General features: G+C 34.7%; 1 protein-coding gene across 1 annotated transcript; it reads right to left on the bottom strand.

Moving 5' to 3' along the window:
* Positions 1 to 2,650: 2,650 nt before the first annotated feature.
* Positions 2,651 to 4,602, bottom strand: LOC107888271 (40S ribosomal protein S10-1). Its single transcript, XM_016812333.2, has 5 exons — positions 4,393 to 4,602; positions 4,258 to 4,306; positions 3,702 to 3,978; positions 3,452 to 3,581; positions 2,651 to 2,884 (listed from the first exon to the last, which is right to left on the bottom strand). The coding sequence occupies exons 1-5, from the start codon at positions 4,393 to 4,395 to the stop codon at positions 2,801 to 2,803; spliced, it is 543 nt and encodes a 180-aa protein (XP_016667822.1). The 5' UTR covers positions 4,396 to 4,602; the 3' UTR covers positions 2,651 to 2,800.
* Between the last annotated feature and the right edge of the window lie 22,605 nt (positions 4,603 to 27,207).

Here is a 27,207-nt window from a genome sequence, read left to right as displayed (position 1 = left end):
ATCGATGCTTTGACAATACGGATCTGACCCTTTGCATATTAATTCCCTGTCAGAAGTTGAGATTCAGTCAGACTTATTGTACAGTGAATAACCAATTTGGATTCTAGCTCATGAGATCAAAGAGTTGAGAAACAAAAGAATAGAGCTAGTGAAAGTATTATGGCATCGACTTGGGGTTGAAGAAGTTACGTAGGAACCCGAGGATGCTATGAGAAAGAAATATCTAAACCCATTCACTGGTAAGATTTTCGGGGACAAAAATCCCTAAGGGGGAGAGTTGTAACAGCCTAGTTTTAGCTAAATCGGAACAGTAGTTTTAGAACCACAAATTTGAGGCCGTAAAATTATTTTAATATTATTTTTGATGTTTTTAGCATGTGAATATGTATGTATGAAAGTTTCGTGTGTTAATTCTATCGTTTAAGTGGTCAAATTGAGAAAAGGACTAAATCGCGTAAAATGTAAAATTAGCATACTATAAGTTACAGTAATATATGTTGTATATGTAAATCCCAGATGTGACTAGTGTAATTCAGTCCTAAAATGAAAAAAAAAAGGACTTGTTCTTTAGTTGTTTTCTCAACTGAAATTGTGAAAGCTTAGTAAGAGTTCTTCTAAAGTTTGCTCTTTGCTCAGTAATATGAGTTTCCCATATTTCATTAATAAAACTCTAATTATAATAATAAGTTTGGATTATAAAAATCTTTTATTTCTTGAATTTGTTGTGGTTTCAACAAATTTTCTGTCTCACAAAATGTCTGCTCCTTGAATAATTTCAGCATAACTAGTTTGGTACGCTGAATTTGAATCTTGTGACCAAGATAGTTGACTTACCGATTGTGATGTAAATGATAATTAAGTTGAAATTCCAACTGGTTGTCTTACCATTAGATATGGAACATAATATCCTTGATTAGTATAAAATAGTACTCTAGAAGGTATTGTTACAAACCCTTGATTAGGATTTTTTTTATTTGAATGTGTTCCCTTTGTTGGGCTTTTTATTGACTGTAGTTCACTCACCAACTTTTTTAGAGGTTGTTTACCTCTATCCATAAGGCTTGTTAAGATAATCAGCAATAATATTATTAGTACCTTTGACATATAAAACTTCAAAATTAAAATTACATAATTCATTATATCATCAAATTTTTCTTGGAATAGTTTCCAAACTTTTATTAGTAAGGAAATGTTTAACTACCTGATTATAAGTTTTTATGATAAATTCTTTAGGTACTAAGAAAATTTTTTATTCATTTCTTTAGAGCTAATAATTCTTTTTCAAATATGACATAATTAATTTCTTTTGGTTTAAATTTTCCTTAACTATATCCACATATTAATTCTTCATTATTTATTGTTTTTACTTTTAAAATGCATCCCCAATGATTTTGAGACATTTGTTTCCAAATTTAATTTATCTCTTTTAGGTAAATATATTTTTGGAATCTGTTTTGCTTCAGATTTTATCTTTCTTTTTTTTTATCTTCTTTAAGTACATATTTCTAGGTAAATATAAAGGATTTTATCTTCTTTTTTTTTTTAATTTTTCATAACATACCTATTTTTTCTGATAGATTGGAAAGAAATTTCTTTTATAATTTATAATTACTAGAAATTGTTGAAGCTATTTTTTATCTTCAATCTTTTTAGGAAATTCTTTTATTTTTACTATAATATGATCTTATAGTTTAAAACCATCTGTAGATAATTTTAATCCTAAAAATTATATTTCTATTTTTTCTAGCACTATTTTCTTAGGGCTTAATATGATTCCTGTTTTATTAATTCTTGAGAAATAATATTTGAATGTTTTCTATGTAATTCTAGAGTATCTAAAAATATCAAAATATCATCTATATAAACTACACAAAATTTCTTATATTTATTAAAAATAGAATCCATCCATCTTTGGAATATTTTTGGTATGTTACATAATCCAAATGACATCACTTTCCATTAGTAATGTCCATGGGTGTACTAAAAGCTATTAAAAGTTTGAATTCTTCTATTAGCATGATTTGCCAAAATCCTGATTTGTAGTCAAATTTACTAAAATATTTTAATTGATTAATTAAAACATCTTTTCTTGAAATAAAATAACCATAAAAAATAATATTTTGATTTAATCTTATAGTTAATGACCATACTAGCTTTTCCTTTTTTATTTCTACATGATTTCTAATTATAAAGGTTGGACTAGAATCTAGACTATTGATTTTTTTTATTAATTCTTTTTCTAATAATTCTTTAATTTGTATATCAAATTCTTCTATATCTTGTTTAATATAAATCAAATCTATTGCAAATTTTTCAATTTAATATTATAATATCTGAAGCTATTTTGCCATTTTCCAATTTAATACTACAATATCTAAGGCAATTTTGCCATAATTTTAATGGTTCTTTACAAAAATAATTATCTAATATTTTAAACAACCAATGACTTGTTTCCGGTTGTTTAATTTATTCCTTGGTTGTGAAAATTGTCACATACAAATTTATGATTTTCTGCTAATGGTATTTCTATACAAATTTTTTTTACACAATTAAATTTTTATCAATAGAAAATGGCAAAGGTTGATATATAAAATTTACGCTTGAACAATGTTCACAATATCTATATAATAGCTAAATTAACGTAAAAAAGTGAGCAACAAGAGTTCCATTTCCACAAAACTCCAAGCAAAATTATAGATTTCACAAGCTCAACATTGAACCCGGCTACAAAATAGGAATTAGCTCTAAGATTTTTAAATACTATGCTTTAAAAAGAACCAGGCAAAGATAAGCATTGGCTTCAAGCAAAACCCGAACCCGAACCAGATGGAGCTGCACTGTAACCTCCACCTCCACGACCAAAGGCAGGCCTTCCACCAGGGCCCTGCACAACAGAAAAACAGAATCAAAATCATTAATGCAAGCAGCCATCAGTTACCAGTGCCAAGCATAAGTGAGACTTGGCATGAGAAAGAACAACACACATCACCGCATGTTCAACATAACAACAAAAATTACAGTTTAGCGCCTCTGAGTAAGGAAATCTGAGTTCTACTCAAAACCCGTTATTGCCATAATAACCACTATAATCGATACACAATGAACAACATATCTGAATACTTTCTTCTTTACCATGTCTAAGCAAAATGAATTCCATTCAGAAATTGTTCTCCTAAGTCATCACACCAAGGGAAGAATGTTCAGTCAGTGCGAAAATAACTAAGCACTATAATTATTATATGTATATTCTTGAATGCTTTTCATTGCCTAAATTTAACATGCAACTAAAGCAGCAAGAAGATACCAAACAGATAGTGAAGCACTTTAAATTGTTGATGCATACAAAATCAACAACCATAATAAAAAGGTAACTTCAACCAAATTAATAATAACATAGAAATAAATTCAATCCTTCTAATCCATCAAACTCTGAGACCAAATTTAATATTACCCTGAATGATGGTTGGAAATCTGCTGGGGCACCTCCCTTATCACCAACAAAGTCACCCCCACGAGGACCTCCACGGTACCCATCTCTGTCACCAAACCTTGGTCGGTCTCCTTCAAAGCGAGGAGGACCCCTAAAATTGAGACATGCAAAATACTTCAATTCACTCACAACCACAAACAAACTAAAAGAGAAAGATTGAATTTCAAACAAAGCAAGGAACAATAAAGATAACAATCACAAGATGCATTACCGAGCGCGATCACCAGGTGGGCCGCCTAGCCTACCCGGTGGCCTTGCAGATTTCTTTAAAGTAGCAGGAACAATTTCGGATGGAAGATTAAGGTAAGTTCTGAGAAACTCAATTCCATCATTAGTAAGGTACCAGTAGTAGTGCATCCAAGCAAAAGTCTCGCGGACATATTCCTTGGACTTGAAGCTCTGCATCAGTTTAATGACCTGCAAATTGGGTACATCGATCTCGGGGTGCTTTGCAAGATTGTAATCCTTCTTTGCATAGCAAACTCCCTCTATAAAGTCACAAGCAATTTACAATGTGAAACACGAGACAATAATCTGCTGAGATCTGCTTTGAGGTATCAAAAAAAACATGGGGAAAACTAAAACTAAAAATCCTAACTCTGTTAAGAGCTTCTTAACAGCATAAATTTAAAAATAAAAATAAAAACTAACTTCATTCTGTCATCAACAAGTGTGTACATAATAAGACTATTCACAATGAAATGGGAATTAATCTAGAGTTACTAAACCAATCAAGCAAATAAGAAACAGAAAAATAGCATACGAACCTTGAAATAGGTATTTGCAGATTTCTCTGCGATTCTTCTCTGGAATAATCTATCCAAAGAAACAAAATAGAACTTCAGTCGTGCACATACGCATAAGCGTCCGCATGTATAAAGAAAGAGATAGAAAAAATGTACCATGGCTGCCAAGTAAGGGAGCAAAAGCACGGGGATGCCCTTTCGATTTGTTTTTGTATTGCAGGTGCAGAAGAGAGCAAAGAAACAGCCTTGAAACCCTAGAGAAATTGTTCTGAGTTTATATTGGTGCCTCTTTCAGGCAATGCGGGCTGTATCCGTTCCAGTTTATGTGGGCTTCTGTTCAAGGGCCTAGCGTTTTGATTCGGATTCAGTCTTGGATATCATCCAATTCTGCTCATATTATTATTTATTAATTAAAAATTATTATTTAATTTTAATTATAAATTTATAATTATTAGAGATAAATATCAAAACTATACATGAATTTTAATTCAAGATATAATTTGATAAATAAATTTTAATTTTGTGCAATTATACATATTAAACTTTTATTTTGGTTCAAATGTATACATAAAACTTTGATTTTGATTTAATTTTACACATTTAAAGAAATGAATATATCAATTTATTTTTACTGTAACACGCCAAATCCGATCTGTAACAGCTCGATTTTGGGGGCTAGACCACGAATCCGAAGTCAGAAAAATTATTTTATTAATAAAATAGAGTCGTAGCATGTTTATTATAGTGCATGAAAAATTTGGTGAGCTAATTTTAGCGTTGGTGACCCCAATTGCGAAAAAGGACTAAATCACATAAAGTGCAAAAGTCTTAAATTGATAACTAAGGGTGCCAAATTGCCATGTATCATAGTTTGGGGGTTTTTAAAGTGAATTTGGGCCATTAATTAGGTGATGGCGTGCCATAGTAGATGGAAAATGTTGAAAAGTCAACATTAAGTGAAATTTGATGACATAAGGTGTATTATAATAATACCTAAACCTAGCTATCATCTTTTTCTTTCATTCTCTCTCTTCATTCCACCGATTTTTCAGCCATTGTCAAAGGTTTTGGACTTCAAAATTTTTAGCAACTTGAAACACTCACAAGTAAGCAATTTCCATGTCCTTTGTTGATGATTTTTGTACTTTTGAGGTCCTTGAAGCATGAGCTTTCAAATGAGGGGTCTATTCTGCAAAATAGTTGAAAGTCTAGGGTTTTTCTATGAGAGTATTTAGGGTGTTTTCTGAAATTTTATGGAAGAAAATGAGTCTTGGGTGTCTTATAAATAACTTTTGTGAAAGGTGTTAGCATGAAACACCTAATAGGACTAATGTCCATAAGTTGTAAAATAGATAATAAATGTGTGAAATAGTGAGAATTTGGAGTTGTTATAAGATTCAAAGAGGTCCAGCTAGTCTTGAGAAATAAAAAAATTTGATAAAAATCGATTTTCGGGCCAAGGGGTAAAAGGGTCATTTTGTAGAAGTCGAAGGGCAAAATGGTCATTTAGCCCAATTGTGAATTTTTGAGTGTTTAGGTTAATAAAGTGACTTAATAAGTGCATTTTGTTAATATAGATCAAGAAATACTGAGTCCGAACCTAGACCGGGGGAAAGCCAAGCAAACCGATTAAATCGGCTAGTCGCCGCATTTTGTAATCTGAGGTAAGTTGTATGTAAATAATACAACTACATTGTTAATTATATGTGCTTGAATTATTACAGCATAAAATTGCTTTATTATGAAATTGAAAATGTATAATGATAAATGAGATAGTAGAATTTTCGTTGGAACCTTGAGAAGTAAATCGGATATTCATGCCATGACATTTGGGTCATTCGTGGGTGAGCTAGTGTAAGACATGTCTGGGACATGCATCGGCCATATTCTGAGAGCCAGTGTAAGACCATGTTTGGGACATGACATCGGTATTGAGACGAGTGCTAGTACAAGACATGTGTGGGACATGCATCGGCCTCGAGACGTAAGCCAGTGTAAGACATGTCGGGGACATGCATCGGCTACGAGATGATAGTCAGTGTAAGACCATGTCTGGGACATGACATCGATACCTTACCCTATGCTTGAGGCTTATGAAATATCCGGTAGTAACCCGAATGGTCCAATGGTGAAAGTTATGTTATTAAGCTAATGAGGAAAGTATGATCGTGTTATGAGTGGTACAGGTACCTAATTGATACGAATGAGATATGAGCTCAATATATAATATGTAACTTGTATTGGTGGTAATGAGTAAGTTACGCTTATGCCGAACTTAGTGTTATGAGTATGTTGATTATTGATAAATTGTTGTTGTATACTTACTTATATGCAACTTACTAAGTTGTTATGCTTACTCCCTTCTCTTTTCATTTTCTTACAGTGCCGCCTAATTAGCTCAAGGATCACCGGAAGTTAGAGATATCGATCACACTATCAACTGAAGCATTCAATATAGTTGGATTTATATTTTTGAATTTGGCATGTATAGGATTTAGACTTTCTTATTTTGTGTCATTGGGGTTTGGCCATATATATTAGCTTGGGTTGGAAACTCTTCAATTTGTATTAAGCCTTGAATGATGGCTAACATTCATTTGAATTTATAAAAGATGCATTATCATGGGCTTATTTTGGTATTGGTTGGTATTTGTGTAGAACTACATATGTAAGGGTGGCAATAGGGATTGGTAAATAGCCTTATATTGTCTACACGGGTAGGCACATGGGCATGTGACTTGGCCGTGTGAGACACACGATCTTTCCCATGGGCGTGTGGTCAGGACGCGTGTCCCCTGCACATAAAAATTTTAAGTTAATATGCATGATAATAAACACACGAGTAGAGACACGGCTATGTGTATTAGCCGTGTGAAGGGCACAGCCTAGCACACGGGTGTGTGCCTTGGCCGTGTGATATTTGGGGTTGCTAACGTCAAAAACAGAATGTCCATATTTTTGTACATAGGCTAGTACACGGGCGTGTCATGGCTGTGTGAAAGACACGGGCCAGGCACACGGGCATGTGCCAAGTCGTGTGAAAACCCCTGTAGGTGTGTATTTAAAATAAATTCCACACGATTGGAGGACACGAGGCATGTCCTTTTATTGCTTAGGCCGTGTAAGCCACACGGGCCATCAACACGACCATGTTGAATTGGCCACACGGGCGTGTGCCTCTATGTCATGTGACATTTTTCTATAGTTGGCAAAAGTACCCGAGTTGGTTCCGAATAATTTGCGATGTGTGTGTTGTTGTATACTTACTTATATGCAACTTACTAAGTTGTTATGCTTACTCCCTTCTCTTTTCATTTTCTTACAGTGCCGCCTAATTAGCTCAAGGATCACCGGAAGTTAGAGATATCGATCACACTATCAACTGAAGCATTCAATATAGTTGGATTTATATTTTTGAATTTGACATGTATAGGATTTAGACTTTCTTATTTTGTGTCATTGGGGTTTGGCCATATATATTAGCTTGGGTTGGAAACTCTTCAATTTGTATTAAGCCTTGAATGATGGCTAACATTCATTTGAATTTATAAAAGATGCATTATCATGGGCTTATTTTGGTATTGGTTGGTATTTGTGTAGAACTACATATGTAAGGGTGGCAATAGGGATTGGTAAATAGCCTTATATTGTCTACACGGGTAGGCACATGGGCATGTGACTTGGCCGTGTGAGACACACGATCTTTCCCATGGGCGTGTGGTCAGGACGCGTGTCCCCTGCACATAAAAATTTTAAGTCAATATGCATGATAATAAACACACGAGTAGAGACACGGCTATATGTATTAGCCGTGTGAAGGGCACAGCCTAGCACACGGGTGTGTGCCTTGGCCGTGTGATATTTGGGGTTGCTAACGTCAAAAACAGAATGCCCATATTTTTGTACATAGGCTAGTACACGGGCGTGTCATGGCTGTGTGAAAGACACGGGCCAGGCACACGGGCATGTGCGAAGTCGTGTGACAACCCCTGTAGGTGTGTATTTAAAATAAATTCCACACGAGTGGAGGACACGAGGCATGTCCTTTTATTGCTTAGGCCGTGTAAGCCACACGGGCCATCAACACGACCATGTTGAATTGGCCACACGGGCGTGTGCCTCTATGTCATGTGACATTTTTCTATAGTTGGCAAAAGTACCCGAGTTGGTTCCGAATGATTTACGATGTGTGTTTTGGGCCTTGAAGGCCAATATTAAGGATATGTTGATAAGTTTGAGAAAGTTTTAAATTTTTCCAAGTCTTAGAGACTCGGAAATGGTTGTAAGCACGAGTTTAAATGAGGTAAAGCCTCATATTCCATCATGGTGTAGGATACGGGTATGGGATGTTACATTTAGTGGTATTAGAGCTATGGTTTAGTCAGTTCTAGGACTAACCTAGCGAGAGTACGAGTCTAGCTATACATGCCATAGTTATATATGATTAGTGTGACGACTTCTGACGATTGTAAATTGTATTTTCATATTGTAAATGGATCCAGATAGATCTACGGCGGATGACGTGGAGAGTAACGTGCCGACTCCTGCCAGAGGGATCGCCCCAGTTGAGAGTGAGCCCGTGACTTTGGGCCAAGACGGAGGGGCTAGAGAAGCCTATCTCCAAATGATGGATGCTTGGTACACTGAGTTCGTCCGTGCGAACCCGAACACTCCACCTCCCTCACCTCCTCTGATCCCTCAGTATGCCCCGATAGCTCCGCAATGCGCGGACATGTTTAGGAAGGAGAAACCTCTAGTGGATAAGATTTGAAAACAAGGGGCTGAGGAATTTTGGGCTAGTATAGATGATGACCCAGAAAGAGTAGAGTTTTGGTTGGAACATACCATTAGGGTATTCGATGAACTATTATCACATCTGAAGAGTGTGTGAAGTGTGCAGTGTCACTCCTACAGGATTCGACGTATCAATGGTGGAATACTCTCGTGTCTATTGTACCGAGAGAGAGAATCACTTGGGAATTCTTCCAGGAAGAATTTCAGAAGAAGTATATTAGCCAGAGGTTCACAGACTAGAAAAGGAAGGAATTCCTAGAGTTGAAGTAAGGCAGTAGGATAGTGACAGAGTACGAATGAGAGTTTGTGAAACTCAGCAAATACGCGCGGGAGTGCGTGTCCTTAAAAGCCACTATGTGTAAAAGGTTTGAGGATGGTCTAAATGAAGATATCCGAGTGTTTGTTGGTATTTTAGAGATAAGAGAGTTTGTAATGCTTTTTGAGAGAGCATGCAAAGTAGAGGAGTTAGTAAAAGAAAAGAGGAAAGCATCTATTGAGTCGCGGGATTCAAAGAAGAGACATATGGGAAAATCACATCAGACCTCGTCTAAAAGATCAAAAGAGTTTACTACCCGATCAAATGCTTCAGTGGGGTTTTCTAATAGAAACAAGAACCGGTAGAACGCAACTTCTAGAGCTCAGAATACTTCTATATCGAGTGTCGGTAGCGCTCAGCCAAATAAGCCAGAATGTTCGCAATGTGGTAGATGCCATTTCAGCGAGTGTCGAGGTAAAGAAAGAGGGTGTTTTAAATGTGGGTCATTGGACCATTTCATCCGAGACTGTCTCGATTTAGAAGAGGGAGAGAAAAAGCAATAAGTGAAGGCAAGTAGTACACCAAAAGATGCTGCAGTGAGGTCCGAGGGTAGAGCGCCTGCGAGGACTTACGCTATTCATGCCTGTGAAGAGGCAGAGTCTCTCGACATGATCACGGGTACCTTTTCTATTCATGATATATCTGTTGTTGCTTTAATTGACCTGGGGTCGACCCACTCTTTTATTTGTAATGGTAGAGTCAACTGAATTTGTGATAAAAGTGTCTAACCCCTTAAGAAAACATGTGTTTGTAGACCAAGTGTGTAGAAATTGTCCTTTGGCAATTAGAGGTCATTGTTTTCTGGCTAACTTGATGTTATTACCGTTTAATGAATTTGATATAATCATTGGGATGGATTGGTTGACTTCTCATAGTGTTGTAGTGGACTGTAGGAGAAAAGTTATTGAGTTGAAATATGAAGACGGAAATGTTCTTCGAGTTGGACCAGATGAGTCGGATGGTTTGCCTGTAATAGTAACGTCTTTGACTACTGAGAAATATTTGAGAAAAGGATGTGAGGCATATCTCGCCTTTGTGTTGAACACTCAAGTGTCTAAGTTGAAGATTGAATCAGTATCGGTAGTTTGTGAATTTATAGATGTATTACTGGAAGAATTGCCCATATTACCTCCAGTGAGGGAAGTAGAGTTTGGAATTGAGTTGGTACCAGGCATGACACGTATTTCTATTACTCCATATAGGATGGCTCCTACGGAATTGAAAGATTGGAAGGTACAGTTGCAAGAGTTAACAGATAAGGGCTTTGCGAGACCAAGTTATTGATCATGGAGTGCCCCGGTACTTTTTGTGAAGAAGAAAGATGAGTCGATGAGGTTATGTATCGACTATAGACAGCTCAACAAGGTAACAGTGAAGAACAAGTATCCTTTGCCAAGGATAGATGATTTGTTCAACCAGTTAAAGGGAGCCACGGTGTTCTCCAAGATAGACTTGAGGTCTGGTTATTATCAGTTGAGAGTTAAAGAGCAAGATGCACCGAAGACTTCTTTTTGGACGAGATATGGGCATTATGAATTCCTCGTCATGCCCTTTGGCTTGACTAATGCCCCGGTGGTGTTTATGGATTTGATGAATCGCATTTTTCTAATGTATTTGGATAAGTTTGTAGTCGTTTTTATTGATGACATATTGATTTACTCGCGTCATGAGGGTGAACACGCGGAGCATTTAAGAACTGTGTTACAAACCTTGAGAGACAAGAAATTGTACGCCAAGTTCAGTAAGAGTGAATTTTGGCTTAAAGAGGTCAGATTTCTAGGACACATTGTGTCAGGCGATGGGATTAGAGTTGACCCAAGCAAGATCTCGGCTATTATTGAGTGGAAACCGCCAAGGAATGTGACTAAGGTTCGAAGCTTTTTAGGATTGGCGGGATACTATAGACGGTTTGTAAAACGAATTCTCTATGATAGCTACGCCGATGACTAGGCTGCTGTAAAAAGATGTCATGTTTGAATGGACAGAAAAGTGCCAACAGAGTTTCAAGAAATTAAAGGCTTTATTGACCGAAGCCCCAATGTTAGAGCAACCTGAGTCGAGCAAGGAGTTTGTGATATATAGGGATGCCTCCTCGAATGATTTGGGGTGTGTGCTTATACAAGTAGGCAAGGTTATAACCTATGCCTTACAACTTAAGCCACACGAGAGAAATTACCAGACCCATGAATTGGAACTAGCAGCTATAGTGTTCGCATTAAAGATTTGGAGACACCATCTGTATGGCGAGAAGTGTCGGGTGTTCACTGATCATAAAAGTCTTAAATACTTGATGACTCAAAAGGAGTTAAATTTGCGGCAATGCTGATGGTTAGAGCTAATAAAAGATTATGAGTTGATTATCAATTACCATTCGGGAAAGGCAAATGTATTCGTTGACGCTTTGAGTAGAAAATCATTATTTGCGTTGAGAGCATTGAATGCCAATTTGGCATTGTTAGATGATGGTTTGATTCTAGCAGACTTGAAAGCTAGACCAATGTTTCTACAAGAAATCCGTGAAGCCTAGAACAGTGACAAGGATTTGCGAGTTGAGAGAACTCAGTGTGAGTCGGGGATTGGATTAGATTTTTGGATTGGCATCGATGGATGTCTAATGCTCAAAGATAGTGTTTGTGTACCCAAGGACAATGAGCTTATTCAGAAGATTTTACGAGAAGCGCATAGTGGTTGTTTGTCCGTCCACCCGGGTAGTGTGAAAATGTACAATGACTTGAGGAAAGTGAACTGGTAGTCGGGGATGAAAAGAGACATTTCAGAGTTCGTTTCCAAATGTCTAGTATGTCAGCAAGTGAAGGCTGAACACCAAGTACCTTCAGGTCTACTTCAGCTTATCACGATCCCCAAGTGGAAGTGGGATCGGATTACCATGGATTTCGTGATGGGTTTGCCATTAACCCTAAAGAAAAAGGATGTTGTTTGGGTTATTGTGGATAGGCTAACAAAGTTGTCACATTTTATACCAATACGTACCGACTACTCCATTGAGAAATTGGCCGACTTGTATATTTCCGAGATTGTGAGACTACACGGGATACCCTTGTCGATTATTTCGGATAGGGATTCAAGATTTACCTCAAGGTTTTGGGAAAAGTTACAAGAGGCTTTGGGGACTAAGTTGAGTTTTAGCATGACATTTTACCTGCAAACTGACTGTCAGTAGGAAAGAGTGATTCAAATTTTAGAAGATATGTTGCGGTGTTGTGTTCTTGAATTTCAAGGTAGTTGGAAAAAGTACTTATCATTCGATGAATTTGCTTATAACAATAGTTATCAAGCAAGTTTGAAGATGGCGCCTTATGAAGCTTTGTATGGTCGAAAGTCTCGAATGCCCTTATATTGGACTGAGCTTAGAGAGAGTCAAATTCATGGGGTTGATTTAGTCAAAGAGACTGAAGAGAAAGTTAAAGTGATTCGTGACTGCTTGAAGACCGCCTCTGATAGACAGAAATCCTACGTAGATTTGAAATGAAAGGAAATTGAGTTTCAAGCCGGTGATAGGGTATTTTTAAAAGTATTTTCATGAGGATAGTGTAACACCCCTTACCTGAGACTGTCGCCAGAGTAGAGCACGAGTCGTTACCAAACTTTTCTTACTTGTTCGGGGCATAATTTTTTTTTACTTTTAAAAATTAATTCACTCGCATTCATCCAATAAATCCCTAAAAAGGGCCTTCGAGGCCCTAAAACGTGCAATTGGAACGGTTTGGGACCAAACCGGGAACATTAAAACTTTTCCAATTACTTACACAAATTAAAACAATTTATTTCACTATTCATAATAAAACTGTCCATCTGCGTAATAGTCACTAAATTAATTATAAATCGAGTTACGAAACTCAAAATTTAAATCTTTAAATTTTTCCTAAAACTAGACTCATATATCTTCTTACCATAATTTTTCTAGAATTTTTGGTTTGGCCAATTAGTATAGTTTATTCATTAAAGTTTCCCCAATTTCGCAGTTTAGCAGACCTGACCTCTCTTCACTAAAAATTGATTATCTCATTATACAGAATTTGGATAATGTTTCTGTTTGTTTCTAATGAAAATAGACTCACTAAGGAATCTAGACATATAAAAAATTACTTATAATTATTTTTGTAAAATTTATAGTGATTTTCCAACGTTGGAATAGGGGATCACGAAGTCACTCTGAACCAGTCTTACAAAAATTTAAATATCTCAGAATATAGACTTACTTTGCTCGCTCTATTTCTTTCCTATGAAGATAGACTCAATAAGCTTTAATTCCATATCTCATTCACCATTTTTACATTTCTAAAATTTTTAGTGATTTTTCAAAACCACGTCACTGCTGCTATTTCCTAACTGTTCCATGGCCAACTCTTACTCCTTCATAATTTCTTTGCATCAAACCTCATTTAGGCATACATAATACCAAAACATGTTCTTATTTAGCTATATCATAAGCTAATCATTACCAAGTATTCACATGCCATTCTTTAATCATATCATAAAGACATACACACAAAATAGCCAAGTCCCTGTACATGCTATAACTTAAAGTATTTTTAGTCACAAAATACCGAAATAGCTCGTTAATAGTGTGAGGCGATCTCCGACGTCTTTAGATTTTCTGAGTTGGCTTTACGATACTATAAAAAAGAGAGAAAAGAAAGGGAGTAAGCATAAAGCTTAGAAAGTTTGCATGTAAACAAGATAACCTGAACCTTTCGAACATGGACTTATCTTACCTTCCCTTTAGTACATTCATTAAATTTTCCGTTGAACCACTTGGAATATTAAGGACACACGGGTACCTTTCCTTTTTAAACTTACCATTGCCATGTCTTGACATGGTCTTACGTGGTATCCTTGCCTTATGAACTCACCATTGCCATGCCTTGGCATGGTCTTACATGGGATCTTTGCCTTATCGTGGGTTATCAATGCCATGTCTTGACATGGTCTTACATGATTTCCTTGCCTTGTAAAACTTACCAATGTCATGCCTTGGCATGGTCTTACTTGGTATCCTTAAACCCTAATGTCATGACATTTGTATCCTACACATTCCTAAGGTTTAGCCGGGAATTTTAAGTATCATTTCTGCGTCAATTCTTGCTTGAATCATCAAGGAATAAATTTACAAAATAAACATATAGATGCTAAAAAATAACATCATTAATTATAAATAATAAAACATTGCATTTATTTACCGCAAACTTACCTCGATACAAAATACGATCAAATATTTTGATTTAGTCCTTAACCTTTTTCTTTCCTCGGTCTAACCCCGAATTTCGTTCTTCTTGATCTATAATAGAAAATTTAACTTATGTAATATTCACATTTATCAAAACAGTCCTTAACTCTAACTTTGGCAAAATTATGATTTTGCCCCTAAACTTTTGCATATTTACACTTTTCCCCAAGGCTCAGAAATGAAACTTTATCCCTAAATCTTATGTTTTATGACATGCTGATCCTTTATTTACCTACGGAAATATCAAATTCCTACTCTAACATGTATTTATGACACTTTTCCCCAAGGCTCAGAAATGAAACTTTATCCCTAAATCTTATGTTTTATGACATGCTGATCCTTTATTTACCTACGGAAATATCAAATTCCTACTCTAACATGTATTTATGACCATTAGGTATTTTTATCGAGTATGTCGTTTTACTTGTTTTCGCTTAAAATCGCTTAGCTCAAGTCGTTTAACATAATTTTAAGCTTCATATTCTACCATAAAACATCAAAATAAACATATTTCACCTATGGGTACTTTTCCAAATATGAATCCTAGGTTAAATTTTTGCTAGAATAAATTAAATCAAGTTACCGGGACTTTAAAAACATAAAGAACATTGAAAACGGGGCTTGGAATCACTTACTATGAAGCTTGGAAGCTTGACAAAACCCTAACTATGAAGCACCCTTGAAATTTCAGCCTAATGAAGAAGATAGGAACATTTTTCCATCTTTTTCCCTTTTTTAATCTTTTAATTACCAAATGACAAAAATACCCTTCATTAAAACTTTAGTTATTTTTATCTATGTATGTCCATTTTTGTCTATGAAAACCTAATGGTCTAATTACCATTTAAGGACCTCTAATTTAATTATACTCTTGAATTTAATTCTTTAGCATCTAAAACTCATATTTATCAACTTTTGCAATTAATCCCTAGTAGGTAAATTAAGCATGCTATCTATAAAATTTTCCATCAATACTCTAACACATGCATCTAATCACTCGGTAAATTATAAAAATTAATTGAAATAAACTTTTCTGTCTTGGATTCGTGGTTTCGCAACCACTATTCTGTTTAGGCCCTATGTTGGGATGTTACAAAAAGTCCTCAGATTTGGTAGAAAAGGCAAGTTGAGTCCTCGTTTCATAGGACCTTATGTGGTTACTGAGAGAGTAGGGCCAGTTGCCTACCGGTTGGATTTGCCAATAGAATTGGAAAAGATTCACGATGTGTTTCATGTGTCCATGCTACGTCGATATAGATCAGACCCTTCACATGTGATTACGACGTCAGAGGTTGAGATTCATCTGGACATGACTTATGGTGAAGAGCCGGCCAAGATTTTAGCTCGGGAAGTCAAACAGTTAAGAAATAAAAGTATAGCACTTGTGAAATTTTTGTGGCATAGACACAGAATCGAAGAGGCCACATGGGAATCCAAGGAGACTATGAGAGATCAGTACCCGAACTTATTTATCGGTAAGATTTTTGAGGACGAAAATCCCTAAGGGGGAGAAATGTAACAGCTCGATTTTTGGGGGCTAGTCAGAATAGTGGTCTTGGGACCACAAATTTGAAGTCATAAAAATTATTTTATTATTAAAATAGATTCGTAGCATGTTTATTATAGTGCATGAAAAATTTGGTGAGCTAATTTTAGCGTTTGTAACCCCAATTACGAAAAAGGACTAAATCGCATAAAGTGAAAAAGTCTTAAATTGATAACTAAAGGTGCCAAATTTCCATGTATCATAGGTGGGGCTTTTTAAAGTGAATTTGGGCCATTAATTAGGTGATGGCCGACCATAGTAGATGGAAAATGTTGAAAAGTCAACATTAGGTGAAATTTGATGACATAAGGTGTATTATAATAATACCTAAGCCTAGCTATTATCTTTTTCATTCATTCTCTCTCTTTATTCCACTAATTTTTTAGGCATTGACAAAGGTTTTAAACTTCAAAATTTTTAGCAACTTGAAACACTCACAAGTAAGTGATTTCCATGTCTTTTGTTGATGATTTATGTACTTTTGAGGCCCTTGAAGCATGAGCTTTCAAATGAGGGGTCTATTTTGCAAAATGGTTTAAAGTCTAGGGTTTTGCCATAAGAGTATTTAGGGTGTTTTCTGAAATTTTATGGAAGAAAATGGGTCTTAGGTGTCTTATAAACAACTTTTGTGAAAGGTGTTAGCATGAAAACACCTAATAGGACTAATATGTATAAGTTGTAAAATAGATAATAAATGTGTGAAATAGTGGGAATTTGGAGTTTTTATAAGAGTCAAAGAGGTACGGCTAGTCTTGAGAAATAAGGAAATTAGATAAAAATCAATTTTCGAGCTAAGGGGTAAAATGGTCATTTTTTAAAATTTAGGGGCGAAGTGGTCATTTAGCCCAATTGTGAATTGTTGAGTGCTTAGGTTAATAAAGTGACTGCATAAGTTCATTTTGTTAATATAGATCAAGAAATACCAAGTCTGAACCTAGATGGGGGAAAGCCAAACAAACCGACTAAATCGGCTAGTCGCCGCATTTTGTAATCCGAGGTAAGTTGTATGTAAATAATACAACTATATTGTTAATTATATGTGCTTGAATTATTACAGCATAAAATTGCTTGATTGTGAAATTGAGAATGTATAATGATAAATGAGATAGTAGAATTTCCGTTGGAACCTTAAGGAGTAAATCGGATATTCATGCCATGACATTTGGGTTATTTGTGTGTGAGCTAGTGTAAGAGATGTTTGGGACATACATCGGCCATATTCTGAGAGCCAGTGTAAGACCATGTCTGGGACATGGCATCAGCATTGAGACGAGGGCTAGTATAAGACATGTTTGGGACATGCATCGGCCTCGAGACGTAAGCCAGTGTAAGACATGTCCGGGACATGCATCGGCTACAAGATGATAGTCAATGCAAGACCATGTCTGGGACATGGCATCCACTTGATATATGAGCTAGTATAAGACCGTGTCTAGGACATGGCACTGGCACCTTACCCTATACTTGAGGCTTATGAAATATCCGGTAGTAATCCGAATAGTTCAATTGTGAAAGTTATGTTCTTAAGCTAATGAGGAAAGTATGACCGTATTGTGAGTGGTGTAGGTACCTAATTGGTACGAATGAGATATGAGCTTAATATATAATATGTGACTTGTATTGATGGTAATGAGTAAGTTACGCTTATGCCGACCTTAGTGTTATGAACATGTTGATTATTGATAAATTGTTGTTGTATACTTACTTATATGCAACTTACTAAGCTGCTATGCTTACTTATATGCAACTTACTAAGCTGCTATGCTTACTCCCTTCTCTTTTTATTTTCTTACAGTGCCGTCTAATTAGCTCAAAGATCATTGGAAGTCAGAGATATCGATCACACTATCAACCAAAGCATTCGGTATAGTTGGATTTATATTTTTGAATTTGGCATGTATAGGATTTAGATTTTATTATTTTGTGTCATTGGGGTTTGGCCAAATGTATTAGCTTGGGTTGGAAACCCTTCAACTTGTATTAAGCCTTGAATGATGGCTAACATTCATTTGAATTTATCAAAGATGCATTATCATGGTTGAATGAATGTCTATTGTGGCTGATTTGGTTATAGGAATTATGCTTATTTTGGTATTGGTTGGTATTTTTGTAGAACTACATATGTAAGCGTGGCAATGTGGCTTGGTAAATAGCCTCATATTGTCCACACAGGTAGGCACACGGGCATGTGTCTTGGCCGCATGAGACGCATGGTCTTCCCTATGGACGTGTGGTCAGGCCGTGTGTTCCCTGCACGTAAAAATTTTAAGTTAGTATGCATGATAATAAACACACGGGTAGAGACACAGCCATGTGTCTTAGTCGTGTTGTAACACCCCTAACCCGTATCCGTCGCTGGAATAGGGTTACGAGGCAATACTAAACGAATATATAGTATCGAATATTTCATAGCAATTCAAGTCATAAGCACATATGTATTACTATGAAAATAATACGTTCAATACCGTTCGAGATTTAGATCGCATCAATACTTATAACTAAATTTAAAAACACATACAAAACAGATATCATATCAACATTTTCATTCTTTGAATAATAACCCTATATTAATGTTATTAATTAAGTCCTGCATAAACACCAGTTATATAACAATTGAACTAGGTTTCATTACCACCCCTTTTTATTTCATGTTTGCAGTTTTAATGTATCAGCCCATGTAAAATTCATACATTTATATATCTTAACTCAATTGGATAACAAGCATCTAATTATAGGTAACCCATTTCATTTCAGGGTCTACTTGACTAACTTAATCCATTTATTCATATTTAATAATTTACAAATATCAAATGGATTTATATAACCAAGCACATGTACTTATCGAACATGATATAAACTCATATATTTGCACGTGTATAACATGCAAACTTAACTAACATAATATCTGAAGTATATGTACCTTATATGCAAGTAAATTATAAATAAAATACAACTAAAACAATGTGGCCAAATATCACATATATACACGTTCTAGCTTAAGTTATAATAGTCATCAATTACTGCAAACATATGTCATAATTTTTACATGACAAACTCATGGCAAACCCTAACATAAATAACATCAATTATAGACATGTAGCTGAACCACAAAGTACTTTACAAGCTAAATAAATACTTAAATACACCTTAAAAATATCACAAAGAATTTAACTACCATATCATATGGCATATTTATCAAAAGTGTTAAGCAATAATTCGACCTGAAACCAAATTCAAGCCTAAAAATAAAGTCATTTCCATTACACAAGATACTTACCATAACATAAACCATAATCAAGCATAATCGCATATATCAAACCAAGATCATGAGCATCATAACTAAGCACACATAAAACTGAATCTAAACATATATTTAGCAAGCCATTTTCGCATGGCTTTTAATACATAACCAAAATCAACACTTCAAATTATATGTTCCAGCCTATACATGCCATAATTTACGTTTAGCTAAGAAGGTACCAAAAATAGTGGATAGTGTGATGAGCTTGGCTGACAGTCCTCGAGCTTGTAGCTTGACTCCAAAATCTATAAAACAGAATAACATAAAACATAGAATAAGCTATCGTAGCTTAGTAAGCTATAAGCAAATAAACAGTTCGATAATACTTTCAATTTAGCTTATTAACCTAAATTATGTTATCATGACCAAAGCTTATCTTTAAACCTATAAATAAAATAAAATGGTACACTTCCATATACCATATCTTTTTACATGGTTGAATACTTCCATTAGCAATTTATTATCATCAATCAACATTTTGGATCCCAAAATATCATCAAATGATCAAGCATGCTTAGTATTAAAACAAGTTCAAAAGTCACAATTTAACATTATGTACACATAATCTTCATTTGGCCAAATACCCATATAGGGATTTATCATATTAATAAATAACTTCCAAAGGCAAATAGTCATATTAAAATTTAGTACATGTTCCCCCAAATGCAAAATTTTGAATATCGAAATAATTTGTATATTCATGCATTAATATATAACCAAAAATACCTCATCATATATATATATGTATAATTATTCATGACATACTAACAATTCATTTAGCAAGCCAAATTCACATAACATACACCTTTTCTATCGTGTTTGCACCATACAAGATTTATAACATAAAGTCATGGTGCTTACGTAGCTTACATCAAGTAAGTATCATATTAATTTATACCTGGTGCATAGCTCAAATATCACATTCAAAATCGATTTACCTTAGCCCGATGAACCATTCAGAATTGGATAGGACACTCAGATAATCACATAAATCGTACAATGCCAACGTCCCAGACATGGTCTTACATGTAGCCACACATCGATGCCACTGTCCCAGATAGGGTCTTACTCGTAAACACATATCAAAAACACAGATCGATGCCATGGACTTACTCGCACACGTATATCAAAATCCTATGTCATGACATATGTATCCTAGCTATTCCTAAGGTTCATACGGGGCTTTCGGACGTCATATCTCGGTCGAGTCGAACTCGGAAGTGTGGTAAATATTCAAAAACATTCGGCCATAGCATAATTTAATCTTAACATTTCATATCAGCATGTAAATATAACATTACATTATCAATAAACAAGTCTATTTGCTTATAAACTTACCTCGGACGATACAAAACAAAATCGGATAGCTAGTCGACAACTTTTGTTTTTACCCGATCCAAATCCAATTTCTTTGGTTCTTGATCAAAACATATTCAAATTAAGCTCATTCAAACATATTTTCATTCAATTTAGTCCAAAAACACATAAATGGGTAAATTACCATTTTACCCCTGACATTTTCAATTTTTACAATTTAGTCCCTATTGCACAAAACACAAAATACACAAAATTTCCAATTACTCATGTTTGACCGAATGGTACCCATGCCTATAAAAGTCCATATATTTTATCAATTTCATATTTTAGTCTCTCAAATTATTATTTTTGCAATTAAGTCATAATTACTCAAAATCATCAAAAACTCCAATACAAAATATGTTAATCTAAAACATATCTTTCATTTTTCATCATCAAACAAAAAAAATCACCAGCTATCAACAATGGAACAACTCAAAATATTCATCAAAATAAAAAATTAAAGCTTGGGTTTTGTAGTACTCGAAGCAACGATCTCAAAAACGTAGAAATTAACAAAAATCGACAAATAACGAACCTTGAGTCAAGATGAGAAGGCTGGCCGAACCTAGCCCTTGTTCTTTCTTTGTTTCTTTTGTTTATAATCGGTGTAAGAAGAAAAATAATAAACATGGTTTATTTTATGTTTTAATATAACATATATTAACATGTTTTCTTTATTTTACTTATTTAACCATTAACATTAAATAATAAACTATTACAAACTAAGGTCATGAACGTCCACCATATTTACTTTTGGTCTAATTGCATCATAAATGCCTCCACTTAAAAAGACATCAACAAATAAGTACTTTCACATTTAACCACCAAATTTTTATTTTACGCGATTAAGCCCTTTTATTTAATCGGACACTTAAACGATAAAATTAAATCACGAAAATTTCACAGATATCAATTCAAAAAAAAACAAAAAATAATTTTTAAATATTTTTCTGACTCGGATTCATGGTCCCGAAACCATCGATCCGATTAGGGTCTAAATCAGGCTATTACACGTATAAAGGGCATTACTTAGCACACGGGCGTGTGCCTTGGCCATGTGATATTTGGGGTTGCTGATGTCAGAAACAAAATGTCCATGTTTTTGTACACGGGCTAGTACATGGGCGTGTCATGGCCGTGTGAAGGACACGGGCCAGACACACGGGCGTGTGCCAAGCCGTGTGAAAACCCCTGTAGGTGTGTATTTAAAATAAATTCCACACGAGTGGAGGAGACGGGCGTGTCCTTTTATTGCTTAGGCTGCGTGAGCCGCACGAGCCATCAACACGACCATGTTGAATTGGCCACACGAGCGTGTGCTCCTTTCACACGGGCGTGTGCCCCTATTTCAAGTGACATTTTTCTATAGTTGGCAAAAGTACCTGAATTGGTTCTGAGTGATTTACGATTGTGTTTTGGCCTCGAAGGCCCATATTAAGGATATGTTGATAAGTTTGAGAAAGTTTTAAAATTTTCCAAGTCTTGGAGACTCGAAAATGGTTGTAAGCACGAGTTTAAGTGAGGTAACGCCTCGTATTCCGTCACGGTGTAGGATACGGGTATGGGGTGTTACACGACCCTATAATAGGATCCGAGAATGGTGTATTACTACTTGAAATCAAACTGACTTAAGAACATTTCGGCGAAAGCTTTGAAGAATTCTTACAAAGTTATAAATATATATATACATTTATTTAATTGCTATCAGGGGCGAATCTAAGGGGTTTAGCAGGGGTCCCAGTCCAATTTTCCATTTTGGCCTTAATAAAGGTAAAATTACACTTTGACCCCTTAAAATGATAAAATTTTGATTTAATCTTTTAAATATTACATTTTTTCTATAGTAAAAATTACAATTTAATTTCGACCCCCTTAAAAAAATTTTCTGGCTTCACCCCTGGCTGCTATTATGCTTAGGTTAAGGAAATATCATCAATTTGAAAATAAAACATAATTCATAGGACGTATAAATTCAAATATAGTAACTTCATAAATAGAATGTATTGACTTAAACCCAAATATTATTACTTGATAAAAACCTCATCAAAACAGAAGTTCTTTGCACACACCATTTTCAAAATACACCTATGTGCCACCCCCATAAGACATGTATGATACAAACATAATGTAGTCATTTCACAATCTTAATAGCACTCTGGCATAGTCCTTGAATAAAAATATTCCTTCAGTCAGTAAATCCTAAAAAGGAAAAATGATAACAAAGTAAGTTCGAATGAACTTAGCGAGTTCTAAAAAGAAATCATACATTACATCACTTAATACATTACCTAAACCCTTCCAGAGATCATACATGTATAACATAGAGGATATGTCACATTCTGAAAATCGGGGTTAGTAGTATCAGGTTTATGAATCGAGAGAGAGTGGTCATGCCTTAATTTTTAAGATTATCTGTGCACTTTTAAGAAATAAATGAGGTATTGGTTTTTTGGTTAAGTGTTAGTGAAATGTTCCTTGAAACCTAAGTTCAAATCCCTTCTCTCGCACAATTTTTATTATTTTGCAAATTTTGCATCAAGCCCTAGTATGTGACACACCTTGTTTTTAAAATAAATATAGCAAAATTGTTTCAAGAATGAGGAAATAGCCTAGTGGCTAAAAGAAATATGAGAAAGGATGAAAATTAGATTAAGGTCCCAAGTTTGATTTCCTTCCCCTGCAAAATAGCTTAATTTTGGCTAAAATTTCTCTTTCTCCTTATTTTTTGTCGCCCAAGCCTTGAACCCTAGGTATAAATATAATTTTTTCTTGTATTTTTTAGCCTTTAAGTCAATTATTCCCTACCCTAGTCATTCACCCTCTTCCTCTCCTCTTTTCTCTTTAATTTTATTTTTTCTTCTTTTGTGTGCTACTGCCCAAACCACCAAGATTCACCATTAAATTCTCTTTGGTTCTTGTACCATTCTTTTCCTCTTCTTGCTGTCATTTTATCATAAAATTTCCAGCCTTAAATATGAAATTTTAGCACTTATGATCGGCTTCCATTAATGCCCTAAAAAACCTATATTGCCACCTCTATCTTCTTGCTTAAGTAAGTTTCATTTTCTTTTATTTTTCTTGATGAATCTTTTAATAAAATAACCAATTTTCTAGATCTTGAATTGGGGTAATTTTTAAAGATTTAATGGTTATTTTTCTAGCCTTTAAAGTTATTTCAATTGTGGTGATCGCAGTGATTTGTAACAAGTAATAAATATTTATAATGAAGATCAAACCTAGCAAACTATTATCATGACGAAAAGGCAATCGCACCTATCGAACAATAGTATAGTAACGGAAAGACCGGGATATCATATCCAAGGGAACCAAAAGTACTAGTAATAACTATCTTTTTATTATCTAGCCTAAGAATAAATGGGTTTGTTTTAATTAACTAATTATTTAAACTAAGAACGCACAGAGAAAAGAATTGGGGAATTACTTTTGGGAAAATCGATTGACTTGAGAAAATACCTAAGGAAAAATCGACCTAGACTGTACTTGTTATTCTGGCTCTGAATCAGATGATTTATTCATTCAACTTGTTCCGTAGAGATCCCTAAGTTATGTTATTATCCCTATTCAAGACTAATAACGTCTAATCCCCAGATTGAATAACTGAGACTTTTCTCTAATTAACACCCTAGGGTTGCATTAACTCGATCTATGGATCCTCTTATTAGGTTTCACCCTAATTTGGCAAAATCTTGTCACCCTATTTTTAGGCGCGCAATCAAATCCGCTTAATTATGGAAAATGTACTCTTAGACAGGGTCTATTCCTCTTCTGAATAAGAGCGTGTCTTGAATCAATATCTTGGGATATCAAAGCAAGAATTAAGAACACATAATTAAGAACAAGTTAAATATTTATCATACGATTCAGAAAATAATAACAAGATTCATCTTAGGTTTCATTACCCTTAGGTATTTAGGGGATTTAGTTCATAACTAAATAAAAAAACATCTCAGAAAAATAAAGAATACAAAACATAAAGAAAACCTAAAACTCCTGAAAAGAAATTGAGGAGAGGTCTTCAGTCTTGATGATGAATCCGGCTTCTAAGATGGATCAATCGGCTTCCTTAGGGTAATTCCTTACCCCTCTTCTCTGTCCCCCTTTTCCTCCTCCTCTAGTGTGTATTTATAGGCTTTGGAATGCCTAGAAACCTTCAAAAGTGGCCTTTTTTGAATTGGACTTAACTTGGGCTCGACAGAGACACGCCCGTGCTCGATTACTTCAGGCCGTGTTTGAGTCTGCCAAATTGACACGGCCGTGTGGTCTGCCCCTTTGAGGAGGTCCAGGCCGTGTTGATTTTGTACTTTGGCCCATTTTCTCCGTTTTTGGCCCGTTTCTCGTTCCTTTCGCTCTCCGATGCTCTCCTAAGTATAAAATATGAAAGTAAAGCATTAGGAGCATCGAATTCACTAATTCTAATGGGAATTCATCCATAAAATGCATTAAACATGGGGTAAAAATATGTATAATTTACGGTTTATCATGTGGTTTTAAATCAGTCTCGATTTCGCCACCATTGGTGGTGGTGTGCCGCACCTAGAGGCACAAAAGGGGGCTGTTGTTTCTTTAATTTTTCTGATATATTTTTAGAAAAATTTTGGGTTCTTGAACCCTTCTTAACCAAACTTTAATAATGTATAATTTAGGAAAAATCAATCTTGATCAATCGGTGACTTAGATCTGATAATTCGGGAAGCGTAAGTGTGGTTGATTATGGACTAATGTGTAGTTTCGATTTTGATGTTGGGAAAATTGTTAATTGATTGACTTAAAGATTTAAATCTTGGGCTAGTTGCTTATTTTTTAGTATTTAAATGTGTTAGGTGCTGACTTAAATGCCCCAAATCAATAGTGAATGTAACAACCCGTTTTTTAGTGGTGTCTGAAATAGTGGGTTCAGGACCACAAATATGACGAGCAAGTTCATAAATACTATTATTTAATATTCACGAGTCAAATATGATATTAAAATAAATGTTTAATTGGTAATTTATGTTATTTGAGAGAACAATTAGATTCAACTGGTATGACCTTGAAGTCAAGTGGTTTTAGAAAATGAGGTATCGGGACCTCATTTCTATAAACCAAGTCGTAAGTATTTTATTAAATATTTATGAAGTGTTATTAAGGTCTTATTAAAGTTTCGTTAAGAAATTTTAATGTTTAGAAGGTTAATTAATTAAAAAGGACTAAATTGTAAATGGTGTAAAATTTGTTAATTAATGCATTTAGTGACTAAATCGCTTAATTATTAATTCAGAAAGGAGCTATATAGTAATTAGACCTTAATTAATGTTGTGGGACGACGTTGTAAGGAAAAAGATAAAAAATTATGTAAGTAATGGCAAAATGGTAAATATATTGAAATTAAGAAAAATTGAAAAAATAAACAATTCCTATTCATTTTTCTTCAACCTTGGCCGAATTGACCATTAGGGAGAGCTTCAAGCTTTATTTCTTTCATCCTTATGCTTGTGAGCTTAGTTCTCACTTATTTCTTGTAATTTTATGTTTTTGATATCGTTGTAACTAGATCCATCTAGCCTGTACCTTCATTTTTTATTCTGTTAAAAATTTTTAAAGTTACCATTAATTAATTTTGAATTTTTATGATGAATATCATGTATTTGGAGCTTTGATTGTGTTGTTTGATGATTTTGTAAAGTGATTTTTGTTAGATTTTGATTTTAGGATTAAATTGTGAAAATGTCAAATTTTAGGGTTTGCTAGTGAATTTAACGTTCATTAGGGACTGTTTAAGGGCCTAGTATATGTGGATAGAATATTTACTTGAGAAAAATGGTTAATTTGATAAATTTCGGGTTAGGGGACTAAATTGTAAATATTGTAAAAGTTTAGGGTAATGATATAAATTTGAAACATAAAAGGGTATCAATTGTAAAATGGATTGGAATGTGAAATTTAAGCTGATAATTGAGAAATTTTACATTTTAGATCAAGACTCAGTCCAGGTAAATTCGTCCGGTTTAAAATTTAACATCTATATGAATTGTTGAATAGTATAACATGATATAATATATATATTCAACGTTGATAATGAATGATGTTATTAAATTTGATGTTCAGATTGGATTGAACGAGGGATAGAGTACAGTCGTGATATGATGTGTTGTGGGGGATTGGAGTGGAGATGGTTTGGAGGGATGTATATATTTATTTCCTCAGTAAAAAAAGGTTCAACATTTGTTGCGAACTCTCGTGTTATACTCTCTATTTGGCGTGTTTCGATTGGACTAGCTCTTATGAGCATTGACGTGTTTCGGTTGGACTAGCTCTTATGAGCGTTGGCGCATTTCAATTGGACTAGCTCTTGTGAGCATTTGGTGTATTTTGGAGGGATTGGCTCGAAGGAGCATTTGACGTGTTAT

Source organism: Gossypium hirsutum, chromosome A09, assembly GCF_007990345.1.
Source record: "Gossypium hirsutum isolate 1008001.06 chromosome A09, Gossypium_hirsutum_v2.1, whole genome shotgun sequence".
In the NCBI taxonomy this organism is placed as follows: domain Eukaryota; kingdom Viridiplantae; phylum Streptophyta; class Magnoliopsida; order Malvales; family Malvaceae; genus Gossypium; species Gossypium hirsutum.
This window is presented reverse-complemented; position numbering and strand designations above follow the sequence as displayed.

Bases quoted from the DNA above. Each gene is read 5' to 3' on its own strand.
- LOC107888271 (XM_016812333.2), bottom strand. The intron at 3,979-4,257 runs GTTCGTATGCTA...GTGACTTTATAG, and splicing joins CTGCAAATACCTATTTCAAG to AGGGAGTTTGCTATGCAAAG. The intron at 2,885-3,451 runs GTAATATTAAAT...TCTGTTGTGCAG, and splicing joins ATTTCCAACCATCATTCAGG to GGCCCTGGTGGAAGGCCTGC.